At 38.8% G+C, this 19,876-nt stretch overlaps 1 protein-coding gene across 2 annotated transcripts in view; it reads right to left on the minus strand.

Annotated features, from left to right (window-relative positions):
• The window catches only part of ZDHHC14 (zDHHC palmitoyltransferase 14), a gene marked incomplete at its 3' end in the record, with an annotated part of 110,878 nt that overhangs the window by 46,596 nt on the left and 44,406 nt on the right, over positions 1 to 19,876 (minus strand). For both annotated transcript variants that reach the window (XM_081998104.1, XM_081998103.1), the window contains exon 2: positions 2,171 to 2,331. In XM_081998104.1, the coding sequence (XP_081854230.1) occupies positions 2,171 to 2,331 (161 nt within the window). The remainder of the gene's footprint in view (positions 1 to 2,170; positions 2,332 to 19,876) is intronic.

A 19,876-nucleotide genomic window follows, 5' to 3' on the forward strand; every position in this document is an offset into this window, starting at 1 on the left:
CCCCATAACATAATGTAAGAGTCTAAACCAATGACTTTGCCCCTCAAATATTTTCACCAATGCTTTATGGAGGACATATAGTCTATGAGAGAACCAGACATAACCTAGTCTGAAGTAAACTCCTCTAATTCACACTTTATAGATGCAGAAGCACTGGCAACAACAGCTTTCGTGCATGCGTTTGCTTCTACTGCATTGAATTATTTGTCACAGTAAAAACAGCCTAAGACTATACTATAGTATTACCATACTACAGTATTAAACATCAAGTACCCCACAGGTATTTCTCCTGTGCCTGCATAAACTTGCTATCTGTCTTTTCAGTTATATGAGTGAGCGTTCCTCTGAAATTGCTTCAGAACATGGAATTTCCATTGACTATCATATCAAAGCAGGTATCGTAGCTCTCAGTAAGCTTTAGTAGCTTACTAAAAAATAAGCAACCACCACCATTGTTTATGAAGCAGCTCTGCAAACTCATCCTGTGTTTTCTTATCCAGGTAGCACACTTTAGCATATTTGTAGCTGTAGCAACTAGAATTTAATCAACAATTTTCATGATAAATCACAGAATCATTAAGGTTGGAAAAGACCTTTACGATCACCAAGTCCAACCATCAACCCACCACCACCATGCCCACTAAACCATGTCCCTGTTTTTTGAACGCTTCCAGGGATGGTGACTCCACCACCTCCCTGGGCAGCCTGTTTCAATGTTTGAACACTCTCTCCGTAAACAGATTTTTCCTAATACCCAGTCTAAACCTCTCCTGGTGCAACTTGAGGCCATTTCCTCTCATTCTATTGCTAGTTACTTGGGAGAAGAGACCAACACCCACCTCACCACAACCCCCTTTCAGGTAGTCGTAGAGAGCGATGAGGTCTCCCCTCAGCCTCCTCTTCTCCAGACTAAACAACTCCAGTTCCCTCAGCCGCTCCCCATAAGACTTGTGCTCCAGACCCCTCACCAGCTTCATTGCCCTTCTCTGGACACACTCCAGCACCTCAACGTCCTTCTTGTAGTGAGGGGCCCAAAACTGAACACAGGATTCGAGGTGCGGCCTCATCAGTGCCGAGTACAGGGGCACCATCACTTCCCTACTCCTGCTGGCCACGCTAGTTCTGATACAGGCCAGGATGCTGTTGGCCTTCTTGGCCACCTGGGCACACTGCCAGCTCATGTTCAGCCGGCTACCAACCAGCACCCCCAGGTCCCTTTCCGCCGGGCAGCTCTCCAGCCACTCCTCCCCAAGCCTGTAGCGTTGCATGGGGTTGTTGTGACCCAAGTGCAGGACCCGGCACTTGGCCTTGTTGAACCTCATACAGTTGACCTCTGCCTATCGATCCAGCCTGTCCAGATCCCTCTGCAGAGCCCTCCTGCCCTCCAGCAGATCAACACTCCCACCCAGCTTGGTGTCATCTGCAAACTTACTGAGGGAACACTCAATCCCCTCATCCAGATCATCAATAAAGATATTAAACCAGACCAGCCCCAAAAACCGAGCCCTGGGGACCACTGCTTGTAACTGGCCGCCCACTGGATTTAACTCTGTTCACCACAACTCTCTGGGGTCAGCCGTCCAGACAGTTTTTTTACCCAGCAAAGGGTAATGAGGCTGATCAAAGTCTAGGTCACTCTCCTTTAATTGTGCTAGCTTTACACAGATAAAAAATAGTAACATTTTATTACTCTTACTGAAGAAAAACCTCCCAAGACTGCATCAACTTACAAGACTGTATATTAACACAGAGACTTATCTGACTCTGTCATAATATAAACAACAACATAATTAAATTAAACTCTGAGGGTACATTACTTTAAAAGATGCACAACTGTAGAACCTTTGTAATATCAGCTTTCTTGCCAAAAACACTTTAAAAAATACCCTATTGTGCACCACAGAGAGACTTCTACCATATTTGCTGAAAAGTATTTACAGTAGTTAACTATGACTCTCCAGGGCCAGGATTTTATTAACTTTCTTAGCAAAGAACTGATCAAACATCTTTCCACAGGAATCACTGTAATGTCATCAGACATTACAGCTCCAGACCAATTACTGTGGCAAGACAGAAGTAACTCCTCCCATGAGCAGAGCAGCACACTGCCTTCACACAGTACATGCACACTCGGGAGGAAAGCGAAGAGACAACAGACCTTCAGTGTTACCTATTTGTCTCTCTAGATCTGCTGCTTCATCTGGTGTTGCGCGTGGGAGGACACCAGGATCACTGAAACTAGTACGCAGCAGGGTCCCCATCACGAAAAAGAAAAGAATCCCACCAATTGCAGGTATAGCAGGCGTAATCTTCTCTGACAAATATGGACAACTGGAAAAAGAAAAAAAAAGATTAAACATAATCAATAACACATAGTGCAGCTTACTCTCAAAAACTCTTTACCATTATAAATGCGTATGAAGAATTCACTTTTTTCTACTGACATGTTACTTGTCTTGGAATGTTTACTGAAGCTGAAATTCCCGTTTATGTGTTCAAACTTCTGAATTGTCTCATAATCTGTTTAACATAGTAATGGTCCAAAGAGCATAATAATGACCTCACTTATATGCAATACTCATTTACATAAGAAAGTAGAATATTTTTATTACAGGATATTATAAGCTCATATATTTGTCCATCTACTGTTCAGTTACATAAAGTAAATTGGGGGTGGGTGGGAAGGGGGAATAACCAGAAGATATTCAGCAATAAAAAGCAAAGCCCATACCATGATGAAATTAGCCACATTGAAAAATACGTCTATAAAATGAATTTATCATCCATCACAAAGATGGTGCTCAAAAACTTACACCTGTGACACATTCCTTCATAGCCTTGGTATATATCAATATTATAACACTACTACCGATTCTCTTAATCCATTTCTTGTAACTTGGTAAGCTTGTTTACTCATTTACAAAGTAAGATGAGTATAAATGACAGTGCAACCTATCTGGAAACCTATAATCCAGCAGCATCTAGAGCAATATCAACAGCGCTTCACCAGAAACAAAAAGGGTTCTATGGTTACCAGGTTTATAATATACACTTATGGCTTAAGGCTGGATCACAGTTTTAGCAAATTTTCCCCTGTGCTTCACATGTAATAAAATGCAAATGGACAGAAGCATTGGAATCTAAACACACAAATATAAGTATCTTTACAGTTGTGCAAAAAGAGGCGATACGAACACTTCGACATTACACAGTATGCTACTCCCTTTAAACTGAGTCCTACAATAAGCACTGCAGGAGCACCTTTGAAAACACACAGGCTGAAGACTCTCTTCATAGCTCTTACATTAAGTAGAGAGAGCAAAACACACAGGTGCCTTCGTGCATTTCTGACGTCTGCATGAGAAGTCATAAAATAAGCCTAAATACAACATAAGCCAAAACCCAACAAATTCTAGGCCTTAGGGCTTAGTCTAAAGCTTCCAGGTATCAATCAAGTTTAATTAACATAGTCTTCCCTGTTTCTGCTGACTGCCTTAGATGATGATTCAGATGCGCGAGCTTTTGCACCGTAAGTCAGTTAACCTCACCCGAATGTTAACTCTGAGCAAGTGATGACAACGTCAGCTTCGCTGTCCATCTGCCGACGGGATGAGAGAGAATGGAAACACTTTTCACACCAGCTACCATGCACCAAGCATTTATAACTCCCTGCACGATCCTGTTAAACGTACTCGGCTGTTTCATCGGACATTGCGGGTTTCACAGATGCAGGGAGCCCAAATGTGTTACATGGCGCATCATACCATCACTACGAGTGGAATTCATCTTTTGCCCTACACAAATGTAGTATTACAGGTGTAACAAGTTACGAAAGATTAAAAAGACAACTGGGTATAAAAAGGCAAGAGCTACTGTAGTTTCATATAATGAATAGACTGTTTAAATACTAGGAAACGTATTTCAAATGCACACTTTCAGAAAATCTGTTTCAACGACCCAGATTTATGAAATCAGTGCTAACTAAAGGAAGCAGCAGCAAGACAGCTGGTAGATATAAGCCTTGCTCCCTTCATGTCAGAGAAGTCGGGCAGAGTGAATAACCGAAGAGAAGCTTTCATACCACATCGATGTAGTACCGCTCAGTTTATTTCTTGCCACAAAGAATTACTGAAATCAAAACTACTGCAATATGCTCAGAAAGGAGTACAAATAGGCTGCAAGAATGTATTTTTAAAAGGATTAGAGAGAACATGTACATTAATGAACAATAAATACAGCACAGTGCTATTTTCTTCTATTGCATTATTCATCACACATACCAAAGAAATTGCAACTGCGATGAAGTCTGTTGACTAAACAAGAGCTGTGTGTGTGCGAAAGGTACCATGTGAAAATCTCAGGGCAGCACAGTTGGTACAATACAATTTAGACAGGTGCCAATGCAAAACCAGCAATGGCATCTACCTACACAACTTAAATTCGCAGTGATACTCAGAGAATGGAAACTGAAGGGCCACCATGACAGTGACGTGTTTTAACAATAATTTCATAGGGAATCGTTAGAAAGAACAAATTCCTATGAAATAATGAGAAAGCCTTGCTCTGCTCACTGAAAAGTGATGACTTCATTATAGCAAAAAAGCACGAAAATTTCTACCTCTGCCTTGCTGAACCAAGTCCATCTGCAGTGAAAAAGAACCCCAAACACTCTCAAAGCCCTGCACACTCTTCACCATAGGCAAGTGTAAAGTAATCTGCTTTGCCTAAAGGTGTCTTCAGGGTTGAACACCCTGTATTTTATCAACTTTGACTTGGAATTACTTCAGTAATAATGTAATAAAGACCACATTATTGTCATCTAATGCTCCACCAATTCAGAAATTATTTCCAGCTGAGAAACCAGTCCTTACAGAGATTCAGAGAGTAAGCCTAGCCAGGACCATTCAATCCAGTTTTACTTACATATGAACAGATCATATAATATTAAATGGGCCTGCAGAGAGCTCAATTATAACTATCCTTTAGAAAGGCCCAATTAATTTTTCAAATTCCTGTCAATTAAATCTAAAAAACCCCACAGATACTGTATAGACCATTTTTTTCTTCATGTCTATATAAAAAAAAAAAAATCAAGAGAAAACGATCTTAATACATCTGGGTTATTAAAAAATCCACTAAAAGTAGTCTCAAATTACAAGTGTGGATTTTAGCTCAAAATTGTCACGATATCTGTAGAAATATACTTGGATATTTACATAATTTATATTTGCATGCTTATATAACAAACATATTTGTACTGCTACATTAAGTCAATCTTATTTTAAACAATTTGTTTTAGTGTTACTACTTTTAGAATTGTCAAATACTGTACACAGAGAAAGATTATTCCTAATATTTGCTCAAATTCCTTAATTAAGTTGCTTCAATTGAGCTTGCATCCCTTCAGGCATCAGCTTTCCTCAGATCTTACAAGAAACATCTTTTCTGGATGGTATTTGCAGTGAGTTTTTAAGGTAAGTATTAGCAGGTATTTCCTGACAGCAAATTTCAGAACTTGCACGCAGAGGGACTCCCCGCGCAGAAGACCGTCTGTCTGCAGCACCACTTACGATAAAGCGGCACAGAGCTCCAGAACACATCTCTGTCCTACTAGCGAGCAAGCAGTGACAAACCTTTTAAAATCAGCACTTGGTAACTACTAGATGGGAACTGGCACTTTACATCTTAGACACATTAAAACAATCGTCCTTACCCGTTATGTGTAATGATAGCAAATACTGTCTAGGTCCATCCCAGAAAACATACTTTTAGGAAGTATTACTTGACCACAGATCCCACTAGAAATTGTTATTGTGGAAATAGCTTCTTCAGAGCAATGTTTGGATTTGCACATAGCAACCAGTAACACAACCTGAAGTTTTGATTTAATTCAGAGGGGCTTTATGCAAATCAGCCCTGCTTTTTGCTTGGCTTCTCAGCTGCTTTATTGAAGCATCATGTGAAAGTTTGCCTACGTGTAGGAAGACTAGTCTGTCACAGCTACATAAAAATAAAAACACACTGGCATTTAAGAGATAATTACCAAGCATCACCCCGTGAACGAAGGACGCAGCAGAACAACAAAAGTAATTCTTAGAACCCAGCAGCCCTCCTAACTGTGTAACCATGCCCCCTGTGGCTACTGAGATCAGCAGAAAAATACATGTAGTAACTGTACTGAAGAGCACACAGTGAGAGTCCTACAGCTTCCATGCTCTTTCATTAGAAAAGGGGAGGCGGGGCGGGGGGGGAAAAGGCTCCTTAAGGCTTTTCCTGGAAAGATGAAGGCATTCCTGAACAGTTCACTGACAGTTGTTATTCACTGATGGGGAGGTACAGTAAGTGACAAATCTATCTAGTAGCGATAACAGAGATTAGGAGAGAGGCTAACCTTGTAGTTACACAAAAACATCAATAACAAATACAGCCACTTACTAAAGAGCACAAGAACGACAGGGTTATATACCTGTGAAAAACTGGAGATCTCGCTTAATATTTACTGAGCTGGCAGGCAGAAAACAATTTGTTTGGCTATGGAAAACATACAGATTTTATGCAAAGATGTACTAGCCATCACACTTAATTACACTAACTGAAAGAAAAAAAAAAGACCCCTACAAGCTTGGCTGGCAAGACCGATAATAGGATTCTGTGTGTCAAGCTTTCTACCAATATAAAACTCTTTGCAGCAGATATCAAAAAAATGTACTCTAGGAAAAGCATAATAAAAGTATAGTAGAACCAAGTAAGATAAGGAAAAAACACTACTGTTCATTTTCCTACATCATCAATTTAATTTACATTCCTGCAGGTGTTGCCTATTTAATATACCAGTAGCTACTGGTGTGCAGGTGGCATCCAAGACTAAGAGTTTGGTTCCACACGTTACAAGTTAGCATCTGAATAAGACTGTGCCACTTTCCTTAAACTAACCCAAAAGGTTTGGTTTTTGTCCTTCCACTCTTATTTATGGCTCCTCTCAGCTTCCCCTTCCTTTCAATTCTACTGCATCATCGCTCCAAGCCACTTGGTCCCAAACTTCTGACCTTGTGCCAACACAAATCTTCATCAGGTTCTTTTGTGAGCCAACTTAGTTTACTAAAATGTATGAAAGCGACAACATTTTGTTGACTTCTCTTTCTGCCTCTTTAACAAATCAAATATGCACTTGTAAAGGAGTGTTGATACTAGCATAAGGCAAGACAGACAGAAGCACACACAAAAACTAGAGAGCAGGAACCTGGGACAGAGGGAGGAGACCTCTATTTCAGCAGCTGTCAGTCAGGTTTTCATTCAGACCACTGTCTCTTGTGAAATCATGTTCCAAGCTTGACCTCCTTCAATTTAGAGATGGCAACTGAATACCCATATAGCTAGATTAAAGGCAAATCAAGACTCTGGTCTAGAAGAACAACAATGGTTTATAATTTACTTTTCTGATGACAAGTTACCAGCTTAAAGACAGCAGCCAAAGATGTGCACGTAGACCACAACACAGCCAGTGGAAGATGCAAGGATGGACAAAACATGACGGCACAGCAAGAGTCTTGAAGGCTGCTGCCTGACAAAGACTGTAGGAAGATAAATGGGACAAAGCGAATTAACAGAGTGAAATAATTTCACCATTGTAGGGTTTGTCACCACTGTAGGGATTGGAGGGTTACCTCTTTTTACTTGTTTTCCAGCAGAATCTCAACCAGAGAACACTACAGTTCATATTGCTATTAAGAAAAGTGCTGGCAAAGAATAAGGAGGTCACAGAAGCACTTTTAAAGACTGCACCGTGGATTCTCACATATAACACAGGCTTCAACCTGCTACAGACAACTTCAAAGGTATCGCACCTATGATATTAAAACATAGTTTTAATACACTCAGAATTGTAAAAAGCACAGTATAAATTTTCCCATTGTATGCCTGGTAGCTACAGCAGACAGCAATGCCACAGAAAAGAATACGTAACTAATTTAAAGACTAGAAGACAAATAGGATCAAAGAATGTTTGAGTGTATCAGTTCTTCAGTCAGTATTTTTTGGGATGCTTATATTCTTCTACCTCCACCCCCAGCCACAAATCCCAGCATGCTACAACTATTTTTTTTGAGAGGACCTTATTTTAAAATTACGGTGAAGAAACTCTTAAGAAAGGTATGAGGCAAGAAAAAAGTAACAATAGGAAACAACTTGCAGTGCATCAACCAGTTAATGGTTAATTCTTCACAACCATGCTGTTGGCACATGGAAAATGTGGTGTAATTTGAGTATAGATTAGTCCAAGTAATGTTACATGAAATGCCTAACAGGATTAGCTAGGGAAGTTCTGCATTAGTTTCCTATATCTGCTTGATTCTTTTGTACAGCCTTTAAAATTCCTATGAGAATTTTCAAGGGATGTTAGGGAAACCACAGACCAATTTCAATGGGATTTGAAATTTGCTTTAAAAAAATTAAAAAATTGCTCAAAACACAAAAAATAAATACAATAATGTCATACACTCCCTCATTTCAGAATGGTCAAAGATACAAGACAAAAATCACTCTTCTAATACTTGCTTCATTTCAAAGCCAGGCAAACATGTGAAGGCTATGGAAAACACAACAGCTAACAAACAAGAGGCAGAATGACAGCAGGAAGGGAAGAGACAGGCAGAATATTACCTCCTCCTCAGTTTAATAATCTTAAATATTATACCCTAATCATAAAATGCAGATTTATTGAATGGTTTCAGAGAAGAAGCATTTAATCTTGCTTGAATGCTTTACTAGTTTATTCAATATTTTATGGTGATGGATATATCTTACTTTTTTCTGTACTTGTTGTATTGCTTGGGGGTAACTCCATGTAGTTTTAACTAAGTAAAAACAATTTTTAAGTGGGAACACATACAGAATAATAGTAATTATATTGCGTACATAAGTGTCCCAGCTTCTACCAGCACTTAGGAATTATTACTTAAGACAAAGAAGATTAATATGATGAAATCACACTGATTACAGAATGGCATGATCCTTAAACCTAATAAATTAAGTACTTTAGAAGTTCTCTCAAACCTAGTACAAAATAAAATTAGCTTAATGTTACCCTGAAATGCAAAAGCTCAATAACTGGTCTTCAAAGTTTCACGTGAAAACCTGACACAGTTTGGTCTTTAAAGCTGATGTCAAAACACATTAGCAATTACCAGGAATGAAAGACTGCAGGGACCTCTGTCTCCTCTGCTCAAACCAGCAAGTGTTCAATGGAACTCCTAACAGCACTGACTCCATTAAATTGTAGTGTATTACCACCAAAATCAGATTAACACTGGCTGGCTTTGGATGTAGGAGTTTAGATGAAGCTAAGCAAGCAGTGTTGATTATGAAATTGTGTAAGATAAACACAAATTCCCTCCTACAAGTAAAGATCTTAAGGGTTTAATGCAGCAGATATGCAACAATCAAAGCAACAGCCTTGCATGACCTCCCAATTTTTATTGCTACATGAATTAACTCTAATGATTCACTGTCAAACTTCAAAGCTGGGATAGATAAAATGCATAATGCAAAAAGAACCTGCCTGCAAAACAGATGTGGTTACTGAAGCTCCTACAATGGCAACTAAGTTTTGCTTTGCTATACAGAGAAAGAACAACTTTGTTTTACAAAACAAAATTTCTATAATTCTGACTGAATCAACTGTTGGCCAGGAGTTTCCACGCAAGGTAGTAGGAAAATGGGAAATATCTAATGCATCAAGAGCCTGAGTCTTACCAAATAATCAGCTTCTCTATGAAAGACGAATGCAAGTATGACATACCCTCAAAAGACAAACCCAGAAAAGGCATGGCTTTCAACCATGCAGCAAATCGAAGGTTTCTTTTGTTGCAATTTCTGTTCACTAATTAGTTACCTGAAAAGCTAAAAATATATTTGTACTTGAACTCTCTGGTTTTGCATGCAGTGCAAGGTCTGGTTTCCATAGTAAAATACTACCAGTTAATGAATTCCACTAGATGCACAAACTCACTATTTGTTTTAAACAGCTCATATAGAACACTTTCTTTCCTGTTGCACTTCATATTACTTCCTTATTATTTCCTGTTATGTGATTTTATAACTAAACCATCAGGTTAATCCCAAGTACTTATGAACAGAAATGAAAACTAGGACAAAACAAGCGGAAATGCCTTATGCCACAAACACAAGTCCCTGAAGGAGTACGAGCTTCTAGGTGATTTTCCACAGGATTCTCTGGAAATTGAAATGTATGCAAGTAAGCCGCTGCCAGAGAGCAGACACTGAGCTTTCAGTGAGTAGTATTTTGTGTTCCCCTTGCACAATTTTTGAAGTCTAAAGGCTAGATGCAAAGCCTAGCTCTTGCCAAAGGGGCAAAGGACTGTCAACACAATCCCTACCCCTGGCCACACTCTACTACTGTCACTTCCCTGATATAAGCACAAGTGAGCTGGCTAACACCGAGTTAAACCAGAGGAATTGCTCTCAACCTGTTCCCTGTTCTGAAAACAACATTCATTTTCTGTTAGATGCGCTTCCTGGACGACTTCACTCACGGTACGATGTAGTGAGTGCCACTGAACAGGTAAGAACACACAGAGGACAGGCTGAAGTTGAACTGTCATTTCCAGAAGCATTTGACTGCTACGTGGACTTAGCCATGAAACGAAATCCCACCCATAGTCATAAGAGCTTAGGAATAGTAGATCCAGCGTCTTACACAGATTTTATTATTTTTTTTTTTACCATGTCTTCTTGCCTCCGCGATTCTCCATATTGCAAGTCTTTTGCATAAAACACATAAATTAACTTTATTTTAAAATAGAGGGGAAAAATAGTAAAACCTTAACTTCTCAGTGGAACCCACTATAATACAAGCCTTTGCTTTTTCATTGAAAAACAGAGCTAAGCTTCACAGATACAGCACTTCCTGGGGCTCCTTGACTTATAAAAAAGTGGAGAACTGATGATCCTGCCCACGCTACATAACAAAAATGTGTATTACATGGTTATAAATAAAGCAACTGGGAACATAAAGCAAGGAGTAGCATAAAACCAACAGAGTTTAACCTTCTCTTCCCTAAAAGAGGCAGAGGTAAGCAGTAGCAGTTCAGCGACTCGACCATCCTTCTCAAAGACCCGAGAGGCCTGTTTGCAGCAGCTTCACAGGCGCGGGTCTCCACAAGCGTTGGGAGAGTTTTACCTGAAACGGCACACTCTTTTCTTGGACTGCCTCCTCCCACTGCCACGGCAGTTCTCTTATCCCAGACTGAGCATTCACTGGACAGACAGACTGGCATGCTGCAGGCTACTTCAGATTAAAAAAACCCCACCAACTAATTTGCACACATCAATCCAAAAGTAGTGCCAGCTCTCCATATCTAAAAATGAGTCAGTTTTAATATAAACAAATTGCAAGACTGACTTGAAGGAAAAAAAAATAAAATAAAGCACACAGTGCTTCATCTACACAGAAGGCATTACCACTACAAACATTTTGGTTAGCAATGTAATTTAAACAACAAGGAATAGCCTTTTACTGTTTTGCATTAGAACTGAGATTTGGGTGCAAGTCATACAAGTCTAGGCATTAAAAGTTTAAGAAATACCCTGTATTGAAAGATTGCTTCTGAATCACCAGAGTTAGCAATGTCATAGGATCTAATTATCTTCAGGGATGTGTGCAGGAAAGATTGTGCTGTCTGAATATTGAAATATTTTTGACTGAATTTTTCTTGGGGGTTTTTGGGGGTTTTTTTGTTTGGTTGGTTGTTTTTTTGGGTTTTTTTAGGAAGACATCTAAAATATTCTGTATACACTTTTATGTAAAATACCTATCAAACCTCGATAAGCATGTTCAAACTGAAAATCAGTGGTTTTATCATATTAGGCTTTTCTCTGTAGTCCCACAAATATATCATGCACAGGCACTTTCCTCTTGAATAAAGGCCACTGACTGAAATTATTAATTCCATATTCTATTCCTGAACACTTGTATAATTCACCAAAAGTTACTTCTACCATGCATTGACTCTATGATTAAAATCACCTATTTAAACAAGGGAAACATATTCCAGCATAATTTTCTCTTAAGCCGACTACATCAAGAAATACGCATGACAGAAAAATACACTTAAAGGAAGTTAAAACAGAAATGTTATTTGGAAAATTAAAAACTAAAGACAAAAATAATCCATATTAATGGTTAGAAGTTGAGAGTATCACAGAAGGTTCTGTAGCAAGCTCAACAGCAAAAAAAATTCCACATTTAAGAGAATGATGTTCTTCACACAAATGTCAGTCACTCAAGAACCACAGTTACTTTACAGCTAGCTGATGTACAGTAACTAAATATTTTGACTGCTAATGCATAAACAAGACCTGAATGGAAGGTGAACAAAGAAGAAATGCCTAGCTTTTACATTGTTTATTTAAAATTCCCCTCAGTTTTTTTTTCATATGCAAATTTCACTTTCTACTGTTCCATTCAAATTTTTAAGCCTTTTCCCAGTTGAGATGTTACTGCAATTTTGTTCAGTAATTACCACAAACCCCAAATTTTCATGTAAATTGAACCAGGATTTCAGGTAGCAGAGAATAACAAACATAGGGCATTACTGCTACCCTTCTTCGAAAGTATAATTTACTACTTCAATTTAACATCTATTTTTGTCAGACCGCCAAAAGTTTTTTAAAAAGCGCCACAAGAAGGACTAAGCAAAGCAAAGTCGTTATTACATCCATTGCAACTGTAAGTGTCAAACTTTTTTCTTGCAACATTTTAATTGTGCAACCTGTTATCATCTATATGATACAACCCCAAGCTCCACTGAAAGATAATTTTTTTTGCCACTATTTATACGGACATCCAGTAGATGATTTTGCAAGTGGAATAACATGATCTCTCTCCTTAAGGCAAGCCAGCCTTGAAAATCAGAGCGAAGCTTAGTTATTTCATTGTTCCCAGAATATACTCTAAGGAATTGCAACACAGGATTTGTTCTCCGTTTTTTCCATTGTCAGACATGTTCTGCTGTTCTCCTCCCAGTTTCAGCTGCTGATACGTAAACAGTTCTCCCAGACACACTTAACTGTGCAAATACAGCTCCGACTGTCTGCGCCTTGGCACCTCTGCACAAACAGGAAACTAGCAAGGCACGAAGTTAAATAGGAATGGAACTCTTTTGAATACATAAAACAATTGCACAGAAGCTAAAATAAAACCAGGATTGCAGCAACAAACCAGACACCACTGTAAGACCACTACCCTACCAAAAAAAAAAAAAAAAAATCAACTGGCTGTATAAAACAGCGTAACATGCTACATCCTGTATCTCCGTAGCGCACCATCTCTAAATGTAAATTGGTGATGTGTAGCCTATTTCAGGGAGTCCTTCAAGCACTGATATACTCTTTCCTTCTAGCCTGTCCTCTGATTAAGTCCATTCTCCGCGGAAAAGCTTACCTTTTGGGTTTGCAGAACATACTACATTCAAAGAGACGAGCTACATGTAACTGTAAGCAGCACGCTGGTTACATTACATCAAATAGTTGCGCTAAACAAAAGGATGAACGCCCAATGTGTTTCTCCTCCTTCCTTCTGTGCCCTTACAAACATGACAACAAAGTTCAGCTGGCAAGTATGTCCTTCATTTTTCAATAGCTTTCTGACGCAAAGGTGCAATGTAATGGGGATTTATAGTATTTTCTGCCTACATGAGTTCAGAAAGGAGAGACCTTGGTGCATCTTGCTCCTAGTTATAAACATTAAACTAATGCTCACGAATGAGTGATAAAGCAAAGTGTATGAAAGACACATACAACACTGCAGCAGAAAAAGTTCTATTTACAAATAAAAGACAGGCCAGGAGCACAAGATTCTGTTTCTTCACAGGTATAGAAAAATCCTTTCCCTCTCAAAGCATAAGAAACTACTTTGCTTTACAACTGAAGTATAAAATTCTTTATACCAATATTCTGCTTTGTCTGAAGAAAAAAAAAAGAAAAAAGCAAAGAAGAATGAACAGTCATGCAAGCAATCTTCAATTAAAATACAGATGTAAATCTAGTTTCAGGTCCATTGAACTTTACATTATGTGCTGGTTTTGGCTGGAATAGAGCTAGTTTTCTTCACAATAGCTAGTATGGGGCTGTGTTATGGATTTGTGCTGGAAACAGCATCGATAATACAGGGATGTTTCAGTTACTGCTGAGCAGTGCTTACACTGAGTCAAGGTCTTTCCTGCTTCTCACCCCAGCCCACCAGTGAGTAGGCTGGGAGGCACAAAAAGTTGGGAGGGGACACAGCTGGGACAGCTGACCCCAACTGACCAAAGGGATATTCCATACCATATGATGTCACGCTCAATATATAAAGCTGGAAGAAGGAGGAAGTGGGGGACCTTCGGAGTGATGGCGTTTGTCTTCCCAAGTAATCGTTAGGCGTGATGGAGCCCTGCTTCCCTGGGGATGGCTGAACACCTGCCTGCCCATGGGGAGTGGTGAATGAATTCCCTGTTTTGCTCTGCTTGTGTGAGCAGCTTTTGCTTTACCTATTAAACTGTCTTTACCTCAACTCATGAGTTTTCTCACTTTCACCCTTCCGATTCTCTCCCCCATCCCACCGTGGGGGGACTGAGTAAGTGGCTGCGTGGTGCTCAATTGCCGGCTTGGGTTAAATCACAACACATTACAAATTTAAATAACATTATGTGCACTGACTCCTCCAAGAGCAATTATTTTGCCCTCTTACGCTCTAAAACAAAACTTCATGTTTCACAACCATTAAACAATAACATATTACCTAGTATTTCATTAGCCTGAAGAAGATCAAACCCTCAAAGGTTCATTGGTACGAAGAACACACCAAATAATTCATCGTATCACTGTGAATAAGTTCACAAACTGAAGTCCAGAAGCACCGCCGGGCAACTGAGCTTCTTGCTAAACTGAGTGCTCAACTCATGCTTGTTTATTTTTTAAAGCCCTTTTTAAAGTAATAAACCAAATTATTCTCACTACTGGGCCACTTCCATTCTTTTCTCATATTTGACACTTTGTCAGACACCTTTCGATTCTTTCCATAAAGTCAAAGCTTCTTAGCAGCAGACAGAAGATTCTAATAAGATTTTGCTGAAAAGATAAAAAACGGACTGAAGACTACAAAGCTTATAAGTAACAGACATGATCCTAACCCACACTCTATAATCTAGAGAGAAATTCACATTTCAAACGTATGTTAATTAAAGTTCTAAACATTGCATTTTGTCCTGGATTGCAAAACATTAGTATCCTCTATGTCCCAAATACATACTAACCACCTATTAACTTGTTTAAAACATGCAGAAAATACTGGGCCTGGAGGGGAATAGAAGCAAACATGCAAGAGTAGAGTGCAGTTTTTCTATACAGAAAAGCTACAAACCTCAAAATGGCAAGCAGCATGGCAAATGCCAAGTTGCTAGTGTAACTGCATCCATTCCCCAAAAATGTTTTTAATGCAACTATCTTTGAATTAAAATTCATAGCCACGAATGCATATAAGCCCTGTTATTGGTGTCCGACTCCTCTCAGAAACTAAGAAATACTAAGATGTGAGTTTTCTACATTTTTTCAGTCTGTTAAAACAGTGAACAGCCATTAAAATGTCATAGTCCACATCTGCCCACCACGAGTTCCAGACCTGTGTTTTGGGCTGATGCACTGCGCAGAGGGTGTGATCAACTCACTGTGAACATCCTCGGGACAACACAAGTCTGCCTCTTTGAATGCGAACCCCTCTGCTGTTTCTCAACAGCAGTGATAATTATTCATAGCATCCTAAGTTGCATTTTGATCTGTAACCTAAAAAAAATGTAAAAGCTTGTTCGGTAAGCCTGTCCTACACTAGGATAAGGTCCCAGAAAGAAACAGCATTTAGGAGCATAATTGGCACCAACTGTAATGGGACCTAGGTGCCAATATAAATCTAATCTTTGAGAAAGTTTTATTAATTCATCCTCTATTAACCCCTTCCCTCCCTTTTCTGGAAGCATATATACATACATGACAAAAACAATTAAAACACCTATAGGAATGAGTCCACAATTTGGTGTTCTAAAACTTGTAACAAAAGGGAATATCTTATACAACGGAGGTCTATAAACTCAATGATCTGTGTTCTTAGCATTAGCTTTTAAGCCGGAGTTTCCTTGAAGCCCAATCCCCACTGTCATAGTTAAGAGTATGAGTGCATAAAGAATAGTATTCACAGAAAGCATGTTAATGACAGCTATATTAAAAACTACAATAGAGCAATAAATGTACCAATTTTAAAATAGAAGAGTGACAAAAACATTGTTGAGGTTTTTAAGAAGTAAAGCTGAACAGTAACAAATACTTTTTTTTTTTTTACTATTTCTTCAGTGACTACTCGATGCTCAAAGCAAAGGACTTAAGTTCTTTCCTTTGTTTTTTCCTTACTGTTCTCCCTGAAAAGCTGGCACACTGCTCTTGTCAAAAACCTCTCAAGGTGCTTCTCATGCAGTACTGAAGAGCTAAATTAAACCTTAACTCTATAAAAACAATTTAAAGGTTCATAATTTGAAGGAGTATGTCTACTTCACTGAAGACTAGAGTAAGAAAAGAATCTCCACACTAAGGAGGTCAACAAGTCTAAGTGAAGTGTAAAGAAAGGCCCTGGCAGCATTAGTGGCCAGAGGTGGTCTATTACAGTCAAACTGGTACAAGAAAGTTTCTAGATTACAAAAAAAGTATTGAAAATATTTTGAAAATACATGGCTTAAAACCCCAAGTCGTTAATGTGCTACACTGCAACGCTGCACTGCAATCATCTCTATTTTGTACATGACATTATACTACTCATGCTAAAATTAGCCAAAACTCTATATTCTTTCAAAACAACAAAGCAACATTCCTTATTTTTTGACCCACTCTGCACTCAGACGCTTGTAGCTTAGCCAACCCTCTGCAGCTGCTTCGACACCACGCCAATGCCTCCACTTCCTCAGCCTTTCTATGCTTAGGAAAGAATCTCTGGAGACCCTAAGCACAAACAATACCATGTCCTCCAACTGTTGCTAAATACAATATCCATCTTTGCTGCTTTTGTCTCTCTTGAAGGACAGTGAACGTGTGCTTTGGACTTCATTTTTGGTTGATGAAATAGTATTTTATTTTCTCTCAAAAAGGGGGTGGATTAACCTAAGAAAAGCCCGTTACAACAGAGGTCAGAAGCAGTTCAGTGGATAGGACAGGAGTCCAGGAATCAGTAAAGTTGTCTTCCCGGATCAGCCAGGAATCTGTTATGTGACCTTGAACAAAGGCAATTCACCTCTCTATTATCCCTCTGCTTTTTTTCAGTGTACACCTATCCAGGACACAAGCAAAACAGAACAATTATGTGCCAAACTCTGTATGACTATAAAAATTCTCCCCAGTTACTTATTTTTATTGGGCATTTTTGCTGCCAGTGAACACTGATGATGGTCTTGGACTCTACTGTACAAAAACACTGTCTAAGCAGTAAGCAAATCAGCTGGAATCTCTAGGCAATACTGAAATACAAATAATTACTAATAGGATACACAGCCTGGCTTACACAATTCAGTAGGGGAAAAAATGGGGGGGAGGACTTAAAATAGTAACTCCATATGTTACTATGCTCATTATTAGCTGTCTCATTAAAAAAATACCGCGGCTACTAAAAATTAAGAAAATATGCAGAACCAGAAGTGTTTCAGCCGCTCCTAAAGAGACAGGGTGTTTGTCCTTTATAAATTTAAATCCTGTTTTATAAAATGATACCACTCAGGTTTAGACAAGAACTTACCTGGTTTTCAAAAACATTTAATAGGAACCTGATGTTGACAGATATGTTAGCAATAGTTCCTTTACAAATATGGTCAGTGCATGTCTGTCAAACTTTTTAGACAGTAACTCTGAAGAAATTACTCCAAAGTTCTGTGGAAAAAAGTTTCTTGATACACCTGAATTCTCCTTTTTTCTGTACAGTTAATAATATTGAGAAACGTCCATGTTCCAAGAAAGTATCTTCATTTAAAAAAAGCCCTAGACTTTCTGAATTATGGTATCTGAGCCTTGAAGTAATCAGATATTAACTATTTGCCACTGCAGAGTGACAGTAGTCTGTACAGACCAAAGTAATTTCCTCCACCAACATAATAAAAAAAAAAAAAATTGTCCATGTTATATGGGAGTTGTTGCTACTTAATATAAAATGTTTACTCTGCAATTTTCTTCTGTGTCAAGCAAAAATATTTGCTGCAAGATGAGTTTACTTAGTAGAACTTAAATCTTGGGACAGAATGACAGTTAAATTGTTGGAATTTATACATATTCTCCATATTACAGTATATCATTACCGCTAATCCTTCAATAACTAGACAATCTCTAGGCCTAAGTAAATTATGAAATAATCCTATGATTCCATAGGTAAGAAAAACCCTATATTGGCAAACTTCCTTTATTTTTTGCTTGCTTTCTTTAAATCTTGAATACAGACATGAGGCATTTTGCACCTTCTATTTGCAAGAAAAGCACATCTGCAAGTCAGTCTCTCTTGCATTTACTATTAGAATTCTTTACTTAAGATACTGGACAAATCTGTATTTGTTCCCAAGGCCTGTATAAGTCGATTAAATCAACTCCAGCAAACACAGAATGAATCACATGGTCCTAATCTGAAAACTGAATCCTCAGTGTCATCTTGAAGATGACTCAAACACTTCTGAACTGGAAGAGGATTAACATTGCAGCACTGGAGGGGAAGACAAATGGAGTGTGTAGCAAAGCTTACTGACCACCTGAGCTCGGAAGCACCAAAATGCCTTCCCTCAAAACTAACTGTTGGGTCACAGCTTTCCCTAGCTTTCTCCCCATCACCAGTGTTCAAGAGTCCTGAGCGTTGCCCTTCCACCCGCCATGCACGTCAGCCATGACACATGGATAGCAGCCATAACAACAGTGCCTTCTGCTCACGGTGAAATTAATCTTTGAGAAGACAGCAACAATACAGCTGTCCAAGGAAGCAGCCTGATAATCAAGTCTTACAAATAAAAATGTAAACTGCTTTTTTGCTTCCTAGTTAAGCAACAAGCCTACCTCAGCACTTGACAAATACTTCAGTTCTCCAACACCGCAGACTCCAGCCAGGGGACTATTCCCTCTGCTCAACAGAGAAACAGCTACAGAGACGACTACACTGAGAGGCTCTTTATACAGGAGGCTGTCATAACTCAGCAGTTTTAATGATCTCAGTCTGGCAGGAAAGAACTATATCCCAGTGTTATAAACCTATAATAAAGAGAGAAAAATAATTTTTTGGGGGAAGGCATTTTCAATGCAGCGCTGAATGCTTCATTTTTGTTCCTTTCAGCACTGCTTCTTTCTCCAACAAAAGCAAATTCTGAGTGACAGAAAAGTACATTTCCCCCTCTGCCCTGCAGCTCGCTTTGTGACTGTGCAATCAATGGCAAAGTCTGAAATGGGAAAAAAACCCCACACACCAAAACCCAACAGTGCAGTGAATGATGAATGCCATACAAAAATATACGTCCTTGTATGGCCTCGAGCTTCAAAACAAGGAAAGTAAGATCACTGAAGAAATGCAAACATTCAAGAGACAGACAATCCTTTGTTATCAAGACTCTTTTTTTAAGTATCCCTGGCAACTATCTGCACACCACTTCTACTGTTTTATTAAGTGACATGATATCGAGTAAATTGGGTCAACACAATGAAAATGATGAGCAAGTGCCATCTTCTTGATAAAGTGTACAAAAATACGCAAATATACAAAGAACATATACAAAAATCATAACAGATTATGATTTTTATATGTTATACAGGTGACAGACTAGCT

This window comes from Phaethon aethereus, assembly GCF_964289735.1.
Source record: "Phaethon aethereus genome assembly, chromosome: 3".
Taxonomy (NCBI): domain Eukaryota; kingdom Metazoa; phylum Chordata; class Aves; order Phaethontiformes; family Phaethontidae; genus Phaethon; species Phaethon aethereus.